The sequence below is a fragment of the Ranitomeya imitator genome, chromosome 5 (assembly GCF_032444005.1).
Source record: "Ranitomeya imitator isolate aRanImi1 chromosome 5, aRanImi1.pri, whole genome shotgun sequence".
Taxonomy (NCBI): Eukaryota; Metazoa; Chordata; class Amphibia; order Anura; family Dendrobatidae; genus Ranitomeya; species Ranitomeya imitator.
Genome location: NC_091286.1, coordinates 337,273,473 through 337,292,654, shown reverse-complemented (window position 1 = coordinate 337,292,654; position 19,182 = coordinate 337,273,473). Strand labels below are relative to the sequence as shown.

Below are 19,182 nucleotides of genomic sequence, written 5' to 3'. Positions count from 1 at the left end.
GTAGCCCAAGATGTATGGGCATGATGACTGTTCTCAATGGGGGTAACAGATAACCTAAATACATACCACATACACCATTTCATCAAAGTTGTATTTCTCCATTCGGTCAATTGCAGCAGCTATGTCTCTAAATAGATTGCAGGAAACAAAACAGAGCACACAATCAGAACTAGGAATATGTAGGAGAATCTCAGACCAGTCGTGATGTCTGACATGCCCTCATTTGTATCATATTGAGACAAATGGAAACTTATTAAACTATCTGCACGTTTCCTTTTCACAACTTCACGATGGCCATTTTCAGAGTCGTTCCTCATTTCGTTAGAATTAAATTACTACGAAATCGCCCCTGAATTTGGAAATCATTACATTGAGGAAGTCTTTGAATAATAATGACACCTTGTAATATACAGAGAAGAGCCATCACTCCGCATCACGGTTGAGTAAGCGGACAAGTCTCCATGTTCTGTCAGCTCTACCACTCCAGTGCCTTCTCTGCAACAGAAAGACCAGTTATTAGTACTTATTATGCCACAACTTGGAAATTAATGTGTAACAAATCGTACTTCGTCATCGTGAGAACATTTTTGCTTCGCAAAAGGTTTAGGACGTCTTGTGATTTTTCCCTATAAAAGGACTCGCCAGCATATTCATCAAACTGTACACCAAGGCGCTGTTAAGAAAACAAAGACAAACGAATGTCGATAATAAAGGACAGGAAATGATTAAGACAATCGGTTTACATCCATATACTCAATAAAGGACTGGGAAAAAGATTAAAAAAAGCCTGATAAGTTATTGTTTTTTTTCCAACCACAAAAGGATTGCTAAAGCTAAAAGACATTTGAAATTGTGCTGCTCTCATGGAAATTATATTTATATACGGTATATATTGGACATTTTTTTTTCAATGTCGGTCAGGCTAAAAACCTCAGTGAAGCTCTGTGCAGACGACTGTATGCCATCATGGGAGAGAATCGGGCTCATTATGAAAATCACACTGATCAAATTCTGACTGTTTGATCAGAATTTGATCACAGTATGCTCCAATTATCTCGGATGAGAAGACTGAAAGAAAAAATGTCACCTTCTTCTCCATACTGTGAGTGTGCGCAAATCAGACTGCACTCAGATGTCATCTGACTGCAGTCCAATAGTTTCCACAAACTCAATGACTTGATTGGCAGAGTGCGATCCGAATATTGGATCAAACTCAGCATGTAGTTTTTGTTTTTTTCCTTGGACCGGCATGGTCCAAGGAAAAAAAATCTGCCATGTACATGGCCCCATAGCATAGCATTGGTCCGAGTGCGATCCGATGTTTTGTCAGTTCACACTAGCACCTATAAGATATTGTCTGCAAGAGTCCTTACAGGGGAAAACCAATCTATTCTTCAAGTGTTTTCCGTACAAGCCAGTGATCACATGACTTCGCAATCTGTATACACAGGGCTTGTCCAGTGCCGTGAATGAGAAGATAAACATGACAATAAAATATATCTGCCTCCTCTGAAGGGAGTCTGGCTGTGTGTGACAGCCGCCTCCCTGCCCCAGCAGCTGCACAATGTCATATGGTAGCTCTACTAGTGAGATTTTAGAACATCACTGCAGAATAAAAGAGGGACCGCCCAGAAGTTTTAACCCCTTTCTGACCTCGGACGGGATAGTACGTCCGAGGTCAGATCCCCTGCTTTGATGTGGGCTCCGGTTTGATGTGGGCTCCGGCGGTGAGCCCACATCAAAGCCGCGACATGTCAGCTGTTTTGTACAGCTGACATGTGCGCGCAATAGCGGCGAGTGGAATCGCGATCCACCCGCCGCTATTAACTAGTTAAATGCCGCTGTCAAACGCTGACAGCGGCATTTAACCACCGCTTCCAGCCGTGCGGCCGGAAATTATCGCATCGCCGACCCTCGTCACATGATCAGGGGTCAGCGATTCGCCAGGATAGTAACCATAGAGGTCCTTGAGACCTCTATGGTTACTGATGCCGGTTTGCTGTGAGCTCCACCCTGTGGTCGGCGCTCATAGCAAGCCTGTAATTAAGCTACATAGGAGCGATCTGATGATCGCGGCTATGTAGCAGAGCCGATTAGGCAATGCCAGCTTCTAGCCTCCCATGGAGGCTATTGAAGCGTGGCAAAAGTAAAAAAAAAAAAAAAAAGTTTAAAAAATATGAAATAAATAAAAAATATATATAAAAGTTTAAATCACCCCCCTTTCGCCCCATTCAAAATAAAACAATAAAAATAAAATCAAATATACACATATTTGGTATCGCCGCGTTTTATATCAATAAAAAAAAAAAAAAAAGATTAACCTGATTGCTAAACGGCGTAGCGAGAAAAAAACTTGAAACGCCAAAATTACGTTTTTTGGTTGCTGCGACATTGTATTAAAATGCAATAACGGGCAATCAAAATAACATATCTGCACCAAAATGGTATCACTAAAAACGGAAGCTCGGCACGCAAAAAATAAGCACTCACCTGACCCCAGATCACAAAAAATGGAGACGCTACGCGCGGCTAAAGGGAATCGGAAAATGGCACTTTTTTTTTTTTAAAGCAAAATTTGGAAGTTTTTTTTACCACTTACCGTAGATAAAAAAGAACCTAGACATATTTGGTGTCTGTGAACTCGTAATGACCTGGAGAATCATAATACCAGGTCTGTTTTAGCATTTAGTGAACCTAGCAAAAAAGCCAAACAAAAACACAGTGTGGGATTGCACATTTTTTGAAATTTCACCGCACTTGGAATTTTTTCCCATTTTCTAGTAAAAAACATGCTAAAACCAATGATGTCGTTCAAAAGTACAACTCGTCCCGCAAAAAAAACAGGATTTTTGGTTGCTTACCGTAAAATCTGTTTCTCGGAGCGTTCATTGGGGGACACACGAACCATGAGTTCAGGACGTCTTTTTCTGCATCCGGAATAATGGGGTATATTTCCTTTTCCTCAGGTTTTTTTCCGGAAGAAGATATACAGATGAAGAAGGTGAGTATTTAGAAGGTGTCCCATCTATCCCCTTCAGGACCTTTAAGTTAGGGATTCCCTTTAGGAAGGTGGGGGGGGGGGCACGGCTATGGGGAGCAAATGGGGGGCGGAGTTACTGCGCCAGAGTAGGCCCGAGAAGCCGGGGCCTAAATTAGAAACCGGCGACCGCCGCGCCGAAGTAGGCCTAAGAAGCCGGGGCCTAAATTGGAACCCGGCGGCCGTCGCACCGGAGTAGGCCCGAAGCCGGGGCCTAGATTAGAAAACCGGCGGCAGTCGCGCCGGCGTAGGCCTCCTAGGTTAGACGCCGGCGACCGCCAGATTGAGGGGAGAAGAAGGCGAATTAGCCATGGCGGTAGCGAACAACTCGCACTGAAAAAGGTAGCCCCTCAAATAGTGACGGAGCCTGCGTTGAGACTGGAGGGGGGGGGGGGCGGGTTGGGGGGAGTTAAGGAGGCCTGAGCAGGGTAAAAGAGCTGCTGAAAACCTGGCATTTCCCCTAGGAAAAGGCCCCCCACCTTCCTAAAGGGAATCCCTAACTTAAAGGTCCTGAAGGGGATAGATGGGACACCTTCTAAATACTCACCTTCTTCATCTGTATATCTTCTTCCGGAAAAAAACCTGAGGAAAAGGAAATATACCCCATTATTCCGGATGCAGAAAAAGACGTCCTGAACTCATGGTTCCTGTGTCCCCCAATGAAAGGCGATAGAGAAATAAGCCCTCACATGGCCATATTGACAGAAAAATAAAAAAGTTATGGCTCTGGGAAGGAGGGGAGTGAAAAACGAACATGGAAAAACTGAAAATTACAAGGTCATGAAGGGGTTAAAGTATGTGTGGTCTAGAAGTAGTTATAGGGGTTGTCCACCTTTGGGGATAACTTTTTACTTACAGTTGTGCTCAAAAGTTTACATACCCCGACACAATCTTTGCCTTCTTGGCCTTTTTTTCAGAGAATATGAATGATCGCAGCAAAACTTTTTCTCCACTCATGGTAGTGGTTGTATCACTTTCCTGTTTTATACAGTTCAATTACCTTTTTCCCATAGATCCATTAACAATTCTTTTGCTTTCCCCATGACTCACAATCCAGAAATGTCAGTGGCTGGATGAAAGATGCAAAAGTCTGTCTGGATCCCAGAAACTCCCTCAGCTTTTATGCACACACACTAATTACAAGCAAACAGGTCACAGGTGAGGATGTTACCTTTAGTAGCCATTCAAACCCATTTGTGCCAACTTCTGTGCATGTTATCAGGCCAAATCACCAGGGTATGTGAACTTTTGATCAGGGTCATTTGGATGTTTTGGGTTGTCATTAGGATTTAAAAAGAAAAAACACAGCAGTTTTATAATAAATGGCTTCACCCAACTACTAACCATGAGTGGAGAAAAAGTTTTGGTGTTATCATTCATATTCTCTGAAAAAAGGCCAAGAAAGCAAAAATTCTGCAGGGTATGTAAACTTTTGAGCACAACTGTACTTAAATGCATGGAGTTAGGGCTAAAAAAAATAATTTTTGTAATTGCTGTCCAATACAAATGTTGCAATTATCTATACCCTCTGTACTGAAATCTGATAATACATCCGTGAGCTCATTCAGATTGAATGATGGGAGCGTTTGTAACTCTTATCTGTCTTTTTCTAAGCTGCTCTCAGCTGACTTATGACCACAGACCACACTAAAGATGAAGGTGTCGCTAGAGATGACCGGCAGTCTGTAGTAGACATAGCTGCAGAGAATGTTCGGATTTATGTTGTGCTCTAATGAATAAATGATGTACCTTATAGACTTTAGAATATTCCTCAATGCTCAGACCTCTAAAGTGTGTCCATAGAGAAAGCGCTTGTGGGTGTCCGCTCTCAAGTTTTCTCATAAATTCATGGGCTGATTGTTTCATCTCTTCATCTTTTTCTGCTTCTGCATTGACTTTTACATACACCTATGCATTACACATAAAAAAAAACATGAGAAACAATACTATTTTAATTGTCACAAAAAATGTCTAATATGATTTGTGAGCTCTATTGCACAGTTAGGGGGTTCTCCACTACTAGAAAAAATAATATTAATGGGCTCAGGGTGGTGGAAGAAAACAATAAACGTATTCTTATCTCCTGGACCGGCACCGTGAGTCTGCACTCCCTACTGTGTCCCCCAAACAACATATGACAAGGAGTATCACATGGCTACTGGTTGGGCAAAGTGTGAAGGCTGCAGCCAAGCAGGAAGACACTGTAAAGGATGCAGCTGATCAGCAGCCAATAACTGACTGAAAGGGTCACATCAGTGGTGGATGTGAGGAGATCGGTGGGGACATCCTATGGATGCGCTGGTGAGGAGACAGGTGGAGACATCCTATGGATGCACTGGTGAGGAGACCGGTGGGGACATCCTATGGATGCGCTGGTGAGGAGACAGGTGGAGACATCCTATGGATGCACTGGTGAGGAGACCGGTGGGGACATCCTATGGATGCGCTGGTGAGGAGACCGGTGGGGACATTCAATGGATGCGCTGGTGAGGAGACCGATGGGGACATATTATGGATGCGCTGGTGAGGAGACCGGTGGGGACATATTATGGATGCCCTGGTGAGGAGCCCGGTGGGGACATTCTATGGATGCGCTGGTGAGGAGACCGATGGGAACATCTTATGGATGCGCTGGTGAGGAGACCGGTGGAGACATCCTATGGATGCGCTGGTGAGGAGACTGGTGGAGACATCCTATGGATGCGCTGGTGAGGAGACTGGTGGAGACATCCTATGGATGCGCTGGTGAGGAGACCGGTGGGGACATCTTATGGATGCCCTGGTGAGGAGACAGGTGGAGACATCCTATGGATGCGCTGGTGAGGAGACAGGTGGAGACATCCTATGGATGCGCTGGTGAGGAGACTGGTGCAGACATCTTATGGATGCCCTGGTGAGGAGACCGGTGGGGACATCCTATGGATGCGCTGGTGAGGAGACCGGTGGGGACATTCAATGGATGCGCTGGTGAGGAGACCGGTGGGGACATTCAATGGATGCGCTGGTGAGGAGACCGATGGGGACATATTATGGATGTGCTGGTGAGGAGACCGGTGGGGACATCTTATGGATGCCCTGGTGAGGAGACCGGTGGGGACATTCTATGGATGCGCTGGTGAGGAGACCGATGGGGACATCTTATGGATGCGCTGGTGAGGAGACCGGTGGGGACATCTTATGGATGCCCTGGTGAGGAGACTGGTGGAGACATCCTATGGATGCGCTGGTGAGGAGACCAGTGGGGACATCGTATGGATGCGCTGGTGAGGAGACCGGTGGGGACATCGTATGGATTCGCTGGTCCGGGAGTATAGTTCTGTTTTCTTACAATATGCTGGCCCATTAAATTTACCGTGTACAGACGTAGAGAACCTCTAATGTATAAGTAAATCCGTAGTTTATAAAACACAGTTCTAAAAGAATACTTACCTCAAAAAGATGCTGGAGAGCATTCGATTTCAGCTTCTCCTCACAGCCAAACTTGCTAAAGCCAGCACCCAGAAGTCCTAGTAAATTAAATGGAATTTGTTTTTTAGTTTTTTTCAGATGTAAATGTAATATGTATAATTCACGAATGTGATTAATCTGTGAAAATTGGTGACATGTTCAATACTTATTTCACCTGCTGTATATTGAATGGGCATAAAAGCCTTTTACCAAGATTTTTTTTCACCAAGCACTTTTTATGTAATTAATTAGGCTTTTGATATAAGCCACTTTCATTGAATATTACATGGTAGGTATGGGAAATATAACAAGAAATTAGAGTCCAAAAGCAGCAGCCCCATCAAACTGACCTAAACTAACATTAGACTTAACTTCTGATAATTTGCCGTAGCTTTCATTAGGCCGATAGGAACATTCTTGCATAGATCAGAATACAGCCAGTAGAGTACAAAGAATAGCCCATTACGGCTCACAAAAATACAAAAACAAAAAAAAACACATTTTTCTTTGACAACACTCTTTCAGATCTTTGGAGCTCCAGTGTGTACTCCTAATAGATCGGTTTCTATACTTAATCTAGTTTCATACAGGTGACATTCATGGACTGTGGGTTTCCTGACCAGAACTCAACAGTGTCCTATTTACCAGTTGATTTGAGGATAGGAGACCTATGGCCGGTCAGGATTGTCGTATGCAAGAAACCGACCTTAGTCTACTGCTTGGTCGGTCATACCGGCATGTATGTGGCTGTACGAATGGCAACATGTCAAAAAGTGCAGAGAAAATGTTAAAAATGTACCAAACAATTTAAGTTTTTATCCTAATAGTAAAGCATATATTCATACGTGGCTTGTCTCATCTGCATATTAACACTTACCAAATTGTAATCCCCAGTCACCTAAGTAGTTTACTCTTATAACTTTGTTACCAACAGCCGCCTTTAGGTTCGCTATAAAATTTCCTGGGGAATGTAAATAAATAATAATAAAAAAAAAATCAATATTCAAAAAAAGAAAAAACTGTCAGTCCCATACAGCATCAACACCCAAGAATGAGGCAGATCTAAGAAAAAGTAGACTTGCATTATGAGACATTGGGTAAGATTCTGCACGAATCTGTCACGGGTTTACCACAACAGTGAGGAGCTATAAAACTGCAGGGTCTGATTTCTCATACTCCTGCACTGTTCATATTAAACATATTTAGCATTGCAGTAGTTAATTTGCTCAGCTGAGAGATCCAGGAAGCTTTCCTGCATTAAGGCTCTCAGCTGTTCACCGTTAGCCTCTCCCATCTCCTTTATAATCTGGACCCTGGCAAGCACTCATTGCCAGAGCTAGAGTCATGCTGCATCGTTTTGGAGGGTGTTAGGTTGTTGTTGTTTTTCTTTGGTTGTTGTTGGTGGTTGAGAAGGCTTCCACTCCTCCACTCCCCGATGTAACCTGCTTGTGTGAGTATATTTGTATGATTGGGATTTTCCTTTATCCCTGTTTGTAGTACCGTACTTTGTTAGTCTGATTGGTACACTACTACGCCCCTCTTTTCTTGGTGGGGTGAGAAGGGTACAAACTGAGGGAGGAATCAGAAGCTAAAGCAAGGTACTTGTCCCCGACGTCTTCACCATCAAAAGTAATCGGTGGAACAGGACGAGCTAGGGCGCCCCTATCGTTAGGGACAGGGAAGGAGCCATGACAACAGGGTATTTACATAATCCTTGCAAAGAGCATGAATTATAAGTTAAAAAAAAACAACCTTATGCTGTAACATGGAGTAGCTTACCTATTATTGTGGAGCGCAAATGTCCAACATGAAATTTTTTGGCAATGTTGGGTGAACTGCAAAACAAAAAAAAAAGGCAGAAAGATGGCGGCATTTAAAAAAAAAAAAAAAAATCAACTACATTGGATTTATAGGTCACGTGTGTTCCCCATAAAATGTAATGTACATAAAGGCTGCAGCAATGATTGTGGAAGTTCTATAAAATGAAGCAGCCTGCACAACAGAAACTACAGAAGAGCCAGCCATTCTTTATAAGATGGAATTGTATGACTGTCTTTACACTAGTCAGAGAAAAAAAATCCTAAATATTTGACTTATTAAAAGGAAAAGCAATTCGATTGATGCACAAGTACTGTAAAGCAGCATTATAGCAGTCTGATTTACCTATATAGTGCAGCATAGTTTATTAACCCTTTACTAAGCCTGCTTTCACTTTCCTGACCAAGCCACAATTTTCACATCTGACCTGTGTCGCCTTATGTGGCAATAACTCTGGATTGTTCTTGCATATCCCGGGGATTAGGAGATTTTTTTTTCGTGACACTTTGTACTTCATGGTACTAGTAACTTTAGGTTGATCAGATTTGCATTAATATTTGAAAATATCACTATGTTAAAGAAAATTTGGAAAAATTAGCAACTTTGAAACCCTGAATATTGAATGGATTGCTAGCGCCATGACAAATTTGCAGAGCCCCTGAAGTGACCCCAATTTGGAAAATACAGTGGTCCCTAACAATTGATAACCCATCTCAATATGAAGTCAGAGGGATTCCAACAGCCTACTGATCAGCTGAAAACTTGTCCGGTAGCAGCCAGAACCACACGTTCCACTGGTGGAATATAGCAACTGTGCACATTGATTGGTGGCGAGTGTCGCAGTTCATTCGCTTCCTAGGGAGATAAAGTGCAGTACTCGTCTGTGGCCACTCACAGTGCTGTTGTGCTCCGCCTGTACACCGCCTAGTGGGTGGCGCTGCTCGAGCAGTTTTCAGCCGATCAGTAGATGTGTAGAGAATCACAGTCACACTCCCACTGATCTCATAATAAACCATCCAGTGGTAGGGCACCAATCATTAGACTTGGAGAATCCCTTTAGGAGCTTTTTCCCCTCTGCAGCAATGACATACATGTTGATATAACTGTAGTTTGGACACACTGTGAAGCTCAAAAGGGGGTGGAATATTTGGTTTTGGGAGTGTGGATCTTCGTGGATTGGTTTCAGGAATCCATGTTGATTTTTCTCCACGCTTGAACAAGTAGTAACATGAAATACCGTACCTCTATTTTTACATTGACAGATGACCAATCAGAATGGGAGCCTGTTTTTCGGGAATAATTTAAGTTTTTATTGGTACAATTTATGGTACCAATTAAACAGCAATTAAAAAAAAAATATGTGTATTCCAATTTTTGGTAGACCAAATTAACACGAAAAAAAAAAATTAAATTCAGGAATTCTAACTTTTTTTTTTTTTTTACAGTATTCCACGCTGTTCACCGCATTGTAAAAGTGAGAAGACAACTATTCTTCAGGCCATTATGATTGCAGCAATGTCAGGGTAGTGTCATTCCGTTTTTTTTTTTTATTTCATATTTTGCAAAACTTAAAAACAAAAAACAAAGTACTGTATTTGTTTTTGCATCACAAAGTTTTGAGAGCTATAACTTTTTACTTTACTGCCAAAAGAGCTTGTTATTTTGCAAAAAGTTGATGTTTTGTGGACTACTTTGGTCTCCATAACATTTCTGATGTTGGGGTGCAAAGTAAACCACAATTTGTGACATTTTTTTAGGCCACGTCCTGCTTGGTAAAAGCGATCAGACAAATTTTTTTCCAGATCAGTATGATCACAGTGATACCACATTTATATATTTTATGATTTTCCACTTTTGCACCCTAAAAGATTTTTTTTTTTTTTTTAATATTCTGTTTTTGAATCCCCATATTCTGATAGTTATAACTTTCATTTTTTCATCACTAAAGCAATATGAGGGCTTGTTTATGCGGGATAAGATAACACTTTCACTTATTTCCCTCAGTAAGGTAGAAAAGCCATCTTTCTGGGTTTTTTTCCGTATTCTCTGATCGGGTTAAAGAATGCGACAGTTTAAAAACTCATGTATTTTATTTTTTATATCAAAACAGTATTTTTAGTGTCGAAACATTTGTCTGTTAATTTTTTTTCTACTTCGTTCCACTCTGGGAACTTTGCTTTCAAAATATTTTATTAAATTTTTAACTTTAACCGGTAAGGATTGGTTAGGGAAGGGAGGAGGGGAAAGGGTGGGGTATGGAGGTAGGGAAAAAAAAAATCCCCTGGCAATAGGGGAGACAGGCGATCATACAGTAGAATTGTATAAACATAATAAGATAACAAGTACTTTGTGCAGTTTTGCTAAAACATAGTAGTTTAGGTTGGAATAACGCAATAGGCTGTTAAACTGACTTAGGTAAACATAATAAGATAATAAGTACTTTGTGCAGTTTTGCTAAAAAATAGTAGTTTAGGATGGAATAACGCAATGAGCTATTAAACTAACATAGGTAAAGTTTTACGTAGAATCGTTGAGTAAGCATCTAATACCATAATGATTAACTAGTAGGTAGTAGTATACGAAAACCTGTTATAAACTTTAGCTTAATGTATGGTATGTATCAACTCTGAAGCTGCTCAGTAAAAATGGATAGTATGTAAAGGTCTGTCGACGCGAGGTCATCTCCATATAACCCTCGGTCCGTTGGTGGGGCAATGTCCGGCTCAGATCAGTAAGATTAGTAAGTGGAGAATTAGGAAATAGCATGAGGACTGTTAGTTGGCTGGACTACTTGTAGGCCAAGAAGAGATATTACATGGGATAAGAAGAGTATGTTGAGGGTGAGAACGAGCGGTTATGAGAGCCCGATGAGTGAAGTATGACGATTTTTTTTCAAAAAGACGATGCCTTCTTCCGGAGTTGCGATGAGAGTTAGTTTTGATGCATATTTGACTCGTATGGTGGAAGTCTGAGACCAATAATAGGGAATTCCTGTGCGTAGTAGTTCTCTAGTAACGCAATCAAATGATTTCCTTTTTTGGATCGTGGCTTTAGACAAGTCTTTAAACAGAGTTATTTTGTCATATGGGCTTGGGAGGGTTTTTGAATTCTTTGTCAAGTCTAAAAGGTCATTCCTAACCCACCCAGGGTAAAAGGATACTATAACGTCTCTTGCAACGTCTGGAGGGAGAGATGGTGGCCTTGGGATTCTGTATGACCTCTCAACCAGATTCGTCACTCTTGAGGTTGGTAACAGTTTGGATATCATGGTGGAGATGTAGTTTTTTAATTGGAAGGGTTGGATCGCCTCAGGGATCCCTCTGATTTTTAAGTTGTTTTTTCTTTTAAAGTCCTCATATTTGATTAGGTCTTCCCTAAATGAGAGGATGTCATTTTTTATCCTTTCCATGGAGTCTGAGTATAGGGACGGGTTATTAGTCTCCTTTGGAGGTGGGGTTTTACCGTTTTGTGGTATCTTGTCTGCTGTTTTTGAAGTGAGTGAAGAGAGGTTGTGGGCCTTAGTAGGAATAGGTTTGGGGGCTTTCACAATGGCTGACAGTATGTCTGTTAGTTTTTTGATAAAAGCCTCTGAGGCCGTTGTTTCAAGGTCAGATGTCAAATTGTATTTGATGCCAATGTGGCACCCCTAGAGGTATTTGCCACAAATATAGTTACTGACACTGAATACAAATACTAAAATAGCAAGACTGCACTACCTCCTCCGGCCAGAAGGGGGAGCTCCAGAGACTCCCCTTGATCCATTCTGGTCTGAGAGAAGAACTGGCAGTTGGGCTAAGGAGCTGAAAGTGAGAGGTCATACAGCTGAATTTCTAACAGCCCTATGACGGTTTCCAGGCCCAAATCACCGGCCTGAGGAGAAGAGGGATAGAGAAAAAGGACATTGTGAGAACCGGGTAGCATTAATCACTACCCAGAACAGGCGCAAAGACGGATACCGGATCCGTGGCTGTATTCATTACATATAATACAGCAACCGGAAAAACGTGAGGTGATATCAGCTTCACTAGGGTCGGACGCAGCAACAGACACAGAGTTCAGCGGTACTCCCGGAGGAGGTAAGCCGATAAAAGGACTCGGGTTGCCTGTCGAACCAGGACCCGGAGGGGACAGATTGGGCCGGCAGCCAGTTCACATACAGCAGCAGGGCCACACAGATATTGCGTACAATAAGAGGCGAAGACCCCGGCAGGGTCAAAGTAACTCAGAGTTCCCATACAGACTCCGGTGACAGGACTGGTTGTAAATCCTTTTCTGTTAAAGTAAACTGGTTAAACGTTTCAGTGCCTCAGTCTTTCATTTGGACAATAGCCATCTATCCAGGATTGGGATCATCACCGCTGGGAGAACCTGCTGCTGATCAAGTAAGTGCCTGTTCCCTCACGATACCCTTTACACTGTGCATTGCCTGAGGCCACAGCACCGGGTCAAGCCACCCGTGACATCCCCCTCAAGAGACAGACCCCATTGGTCCGGTGCTGGGTACCCCGGTCTCTCGGGCGTCACACCAAAGTCTCCTCCTGTGGTGTTCGCCGATGCTAAAAAGGCCTCACATATTTTAACCATAAATCCGACAGATGGAGAATTTTTTGAAGCAGGAATGCTGTCCATTATGAGCAAATTATGGGAGTTTATCCCAGACTCCCTCGAAGTATGCCTCAGATTAGGGTTCTCTGTAGTAGAGTGTTGTGAGAGAGAACCCTGAAAATAGGGATTTTGGGGATCGTTAGGGCCCTCTGAGTAAGAGTGTAAAGAGGAGGAACAGGAAGACTCTTCCCCATACAAAAACTCACTCCCCTCCTGAGAAGAGGACTCTGCCGTATCTGAGAGGTCCTCCGAGTAGATACTCCCCATCTCCCCCACAGAGTCAGAAAGGACGTCGAAGTCAGGGTGTGCGACCTGGCATGAAGTCACTAGCTCCAAATGTTCCTCCATATCATTTCCATCTCCTATAGTAGGGACCGACTCCTTTCCAGAGACCTGAGATGATTTAAAATTCAAATTTCTAAGCAGTTCTGCGAATGATGCCTTCCATTCGTCAAGGTTAAACTCATTAGGGCCGCAGGAAGAGTCAGGAGGGGAAAGGGTGACGTCCTCCCCTGTTGTAGAGTAAGTGTGAGGTCCTACATAGGGCTCAGTAGGAGATCCTGCATCTGCCATTAGCTGCATTTCTTTATGATTATAGTTGTGATTGTCATCTCCAGAATTTTCTGTATATTGTCTTTTGACTGATATGTCCCTGTAGGTCTTGTCCCCCTGTAAGTTCCCTGTGAGTTTCAGGCTCCTATTAGGGGATTTAGGGGTGGCACACCTCGTTTGAAGTTTATGGGGCTGCAGTATACCGTCGCGTTGTTGAAGCGGTGTGGAGTACACTGTGTCAGATGTGCACTGTGCAGCGCTGTCTTCCCCATTAGATTTCAACTGTGTGGGCATGTTGTGAGCCTTTAGTCCGTTAGTATGCTGACCATTTGCCGATGCAGATAGCTTGCCCCGGTCTCCATAAGACCTCCGGAGTATGTGGGTGTCCCCATCCCCCTGTAGAGTCCCGTAGCCAGGAGCCGCCACCATTTTATCTTCCCCCCTGCAGTCTCCTGCCTCCGGGAATGTTCCACTGCGGGCTCCCGCTTCCTTACCATTATAAGGGTCACCGGGTCTTCCCTGCTGCTTCGTCGCGGTCTCTCTCTCTGGCGCCACTGATTCGGTTCCCGTCCGCAGCTTCGGCACAAACACCGGAGCGATGTGCCTCAGCCGCGACGGGGCGGGCGCCATCTTGTTTCCCGCTCCGCATCTGACATGCTGAGTTACCTCTTCGTCCTGGTCTCTGTGCTCGGCGCTGCAGGTATGATCCGGGGCCGCGGCAGCGGTGGGTTTATTACCGGTAAGGGGCTTTTTGTGCGGTGGTGCTTCCTGCTTCTTCGGCTTGTGCTGGGTGAGGGGAGGGGACCTCTTGGTCTCGGCATACCCAGTCAGCGTCTTTTCCTGTGACTTTAGGCCTCCATTCATTTTAGCTCCTCTCTGGTTCCAGGCTGTATTAAACTTCTTGGGAATACATCCCAACTTGGCTTGACTGGCTCCTGGCATAGTATGAGTGATCCAGGCAGCCAAAATTCCACTTTTGTATGCTTTTTGTAGGCTTTCTAAGGGAGATTGTCAGGAGCTCCTGTGAGACACGTCTGCTCCCTTCCCTTGGCAAACCACGCCCCCACTCTGGGACTTTGAACCGTCAGTTATGTTATGTACGATAGACCCAACTAACCATAGCTGGCAGACCCAGAGGCCATAATTTGGACTTGAATTGCCATCGCAACCATTGGCAATCTCATTGTGTCAATGGGGCTAAAGCCCACTCCCTTAGTGAACAGTCTACTGACAGTGGCATCTAAGTGGCTTAATTTCTACAATCTGTTTTAGTATTTATTTTAGTTAGGTTTATTGCGCTAACATATTCCACAGTGCTTTACAGACATTATCATCACTGTCCAAATAGGGAATTTAGATTGTGAGCCCCAATCAGTATGTCTTTGGAGTGTGGAAGGAAACCCAAACAAACATGGGGAGAACATGCAAACTCCTAGCAGATGTTGTTCTTGGTGGGACTTGAACCCAGGACTTCACTGAGATATTGTGCTGCCTAATCACAGCTGTTGCAGCTATAATATAGAGCCGATACACGCTGCTGATGGCGCCGGATGTTTGTGAGTGGCTCACTATATGTATGGCGCTTTGCAGAAACTCACGGGCTTCTGTTCTATACACGTATAGTAGATGTTGGAAAGAGGTTAATGATTATTAGAGAGGCTCTTGTGCATGCCTGTTTAAGCTGATGGGCCATTTCAAAATTGCCTGCCATGTTGATACCGTATTCTGTGCTGGTATGAATCCTCTAACGCATATACTACATTTTACATGATGTCTCTGGCTTTGCAGAGGGGTTGTAGTACCAGTTTTATTCTGGCTTGGCTCTGAGTCTTATCTAATGGCAGCAGTGAAAGATCAGTGACATAAAACAGACACACTGGCACTATAGTCTGAAAGAAGACTATGTGATGCAGCTTGAGCTCATCTCTCTGCCTCCTGCTTGTGAAAGTAAAAAGGATTAAATTGAATCTAGTAGGAATATGTTGAAGATTCTGCACACAGCACTCACAGAAGGAATGGAGTGTAAACTACAGCAGTCTTATAATTGCAGCTTTTATAGACACTACTAGATCACTGCTCTCTAATATAAGAGAGAAATTATATTTTCAGTTGTATATGAGAGATCCAGGTATGGTGGGGAGCAATGTAACAGCTACCCGGTAATAAGGTCATTTGGTAGTTCACAGAGCGAGAAAAGGAAGACTGAGGAGTACATAGGAGACCATGTACTGGACTGCTGGTCAAACTAGAGAGGACATGAGAGTTCTCCATAATTATAATTTTAATTTTGCTGACAAATTAGCACAATTAATCCCTTTACCCCCAAGGGTGGTTTGCACGTTAATGACCGGGCCAATTTTTACAATTCTGACCACTGTCCCTTTATGAGGTTATAACTCTGGAACGCTTCAACGGATCCCAGTGATTCTGACATTGTTTTCTCGTGACATATTGTACTTCATGACAATGGTAAAAATTCTTTGATAGTACCTGCGTTTATTTGTGAAAAAAACGGAAATTTGGCGAAAATTATGAAAATTTCGCAATTTTCCAACTTTGAATTTTTATGCAATTAAATCACAGAGATATGTCACACAAAATACTTAATAAGTAACATTTCCCACATGTCTACTTTACATCAGCACAATTTTGGAACCAACATTTTTTTTGTTAGGGAGTTGTAAGGGTTAAAAGTTGACCAGCAATTTCTCATTTCTACAACACCATTTTTTTTTTAGGGACCACATCTCATTTGAAGTCATTTTGAGGGGTCTATATGATAGAAAATACCCAAGTGTGACACCATTCTAAAAACTACACCCCTCAAGGTGCTCAAAACCATATTCAAGAAGTTTATTAACCCTTCTGGTGCTTCACAGGAATTTTTTGAATGTTTAAATAAAAATGAACATTTAACTTTTTTTCAGAAAAAATTTAATTCAGCTCCAATTTGTTTTATTTTACCAAGGGTAACAGGAGAAAATGGACCCCAAACATTGTTGTACAATTTGTCCTGAGTACGCCAATACCCCACATGTGGGGGTAAACCACTGTTTGGGCGCATGGCAGAGCTCGGAAGCAAAGGAGCGCCATTTGACTTTTCAATGCAAAATTGACTGGAATTGAGATGGGACGCCATGTTTCGTTTGGAGAGCCCCTGATGTGCCTAAACATTGAAACCCGCCACAAGTGACAACATTTTGGAAAGTAGACCCCCTAAGGAACTTATCTAGCGGTGTGGTGAGCACTTTGACCCACCAAGTGCTTCACAGAAGTTTATAATGTAGAACCGCAAAAATAAAAAATCATATTTTTTCACAAAAATTATCTTTTCGCCCCCAATTTTTTATTTTCCCAAGGGTAAGAGAAGAAATTGGACCCCAAAAGTTGTTGTACAATTTCTCCTGAGTACGCTGATACCCCATATGTGGCGTTAAACCACTGTTTGGGCGGATGGGAGAGCTCGGAAGGGAAGGAGCGCCGTTTGACTTTTCAATGCAAAATTGACAGGAATTGAGATGGGACGCCATGTTGCGTTTGAAGAGCCACTGATGTGCCTAAACATTGAAACCCCCCACAAGTGACACCATTTTGGAAAGTAGACCCCCTAAGGAACTTATCTAGAGGTGTGGTGAGCACTTTGACCCACCAAGTGCTTCACAGAAGTTTATAATGCAGAGCCGTAAAAATAAAACAAAATTTTTTTCCCACAAAAATTATTTTTTTAGCCCCCAGTTTTGTATTTTCCCGAGGGTAACAGGAGAAATTGGACCCCAAAATTTGTTGCCCAATTTGTCCTGAGTGCGATGATACACCATATGTGGGGGGAACCACTGTTTGGGCACATGGGAGGGCTCGGAAGGGAAGGAGCTCCATTTGGAATGAGGACTTAGATGGAATGGTCTGCAGGTGGCACATTGCATTTGCAGAACCCCTAATGTACCTAAACAGTAGAAACCTCCCACAAGTGACACCATTTTGGAAACTAGACCCCCTAAGGAACTCATCTAGATGTGTTGTGATAGCTTTAAACCCCCAAGTGTTTCACTACAGTTTGTAACGCAGAGCCGTGAAAATAAAAAAAAAAAAATCTTTCCCCGCAAAATTATTTTTTAGCCCCCAGTTTTGTATTTTCCCGAGGGTAAGAGGAGAAATTCGACCCCAAAAGTTGTTGTCCAATTTGTCCTGAGTACGCTGATACCCCGTATGTTGGGGGGAACCACCGTTTGAGCGCATGGCAGAGCTCGGAAGGGAAGGAGCGCCATTTGGAATGCAGACTTAGATGGAATGGTCTGCAGGCGTCACATTGCGTTTGCAGAACCCCTAATGTACCTAAACAGTAGAAATGCCCCACAAGTGACCCCATATTGGAAACTAGACCCCCCAGGGAACTAATCTAGATGCGTTGTGAGAACTTTGAACCCCCAAGTGTTTCACTACAGTTTATAACGCAGAGCCGTGAAAATAAAAAATCTTTTTTTCCCACAAAAATTATATTTTAGCCCCCAGTTTTGTATTTTCCCAAGGGTAACAGGAGAAATTGGACCCCAAAAGTTGTTGTCCTATTTGTCCCGAGTACGCTGATACCCCATATGTTGGGGTAAACCCCTGTTTGGGCACACGGGAGAGCTCGGAAGGGAAGAAGCACTGTTTTACTTTTTCAACGCAGAATTGGCAGGAATTGAGATCGGACGCCATGTCGAATTTGGAGAGCCCCTGATGTGCCTAAACAGTGGAAACCCCCCAATTATAACTGAAACCCTAATCCAAACACACCCCTAACCCTAATCCCAACAGTAACCCTAACCACACCTCTAACCCTGACACACACCTAACCCTAATCCCAACCCTATTACCAACTGTAAATGTAATCTAAACCCTAACTGTAACTTTAGCCCCAAACCGAACCCTAACTTTAGCCCCAACCCAAACTGTAGCCCTAACCCTAACCCTAACCCTAGCCCTAACCCTAGCCCTAACCCTAGCCCTAATGGGAAAATGGAAATAAATACATTTTTTTAATTTTTCCCTAACTAAGGGGGTGATGAAGGGGGGTTTGATTTACTTTTATAAGTTTTTTAGCGGATTTTTATGATTGGCAGCCGTCACACACTGAAAGACGCTTTTTATTGCAAAAAATATTTTTTGCGTTACCACATTTTGAGAGCTATAATTTTTCCATATTTGGGTCCACAGAGTCATGTGAGGTCTTGTTTTTTGCGGGACGAGTTGACGTTTTTATTGGTAACATTTTCGGGCACGTGACATTTTTTGATCGCTTTTTATTCCGATTTTTGTGAGGCAGAATGACCAAAAACCAGCTATTCATGAATTTCTTTTGGGGGAGGCGTTTATACCGTTCCGCGTTTGGTAAAATTGATAAAGCAGTTTTATTCTTCGGGTCAGTACGATTACAGCGACACCTCATTTATATCATTTTTTTATGTTTTGGCGCTTTTATACGATAAAAACTATTTTATAGAAAAAATAATTATTTTTGCATCGCTTTATTCTCAGGACTATAACTTTTTTATTTTTTTGCTGATGATGCTGTATGGCTCGTTTTTTGAGGGAAAAGATGACGTTTTCAGCGGTACCATGGTTATTTATATCTGTCTTTTTGATTGCGTGTTATTCCATTTTTGTTCGGCGTTATGATAATAAAGCGTTGTTTTTTGCCTCGTTTTTTTTTTTTTTCTTACAGTGTTTACTGAAGGGGTTAA

At 42.8% G+C, this 19,182-nt stretch overlaps 1 protein-coding gene across 1 annotated transcript in view; it reads right to left on the bottom strand.

The window, feature by feature from the left end:
* The window catches only part of RARS2 (arginyl-tRNA synthetase 2, mitochondrial), a 95,195-nt gene that overhangs the window by 56,424 nt on the left and 19,589 nt on the right, over nucleotides 1-19,182 (bottom strand). Inside the window, exons 6-12 of the mRNA XM_069726388.1 lie at nucleotides 8,264-8,319; nucleotides 7,362-7,445; nucleotides 6,467-6,543; nucleotides 4,787-4,945; nucleotides 567-673; nucleotides 400-495; nucleotides 67-127 (exon numbers count right to left, since the gene is read on the bottom strand). Of these exons, the coding sequence (XP_069582489.1) occupies nucleotides 67-127; nucleotides 400-495; nucleotides 567-673; nucleotides 4,787-4,945; nucleotides 6,467-6,543; nucleotides 7,362-7,445; nucleotides 8,264-8,319 (640 nt within the window). The remainder of the gene's footprint in view (nucleotides 1-66; nucleotides 128-399; nucleotides 496-566; nucleotides 674-4,786; nucleotides 4,946-6,466; nucleotides 6,544-7,361; nucleotides 7,446-8,263; nucleotides 8,320-19,182) is intronic.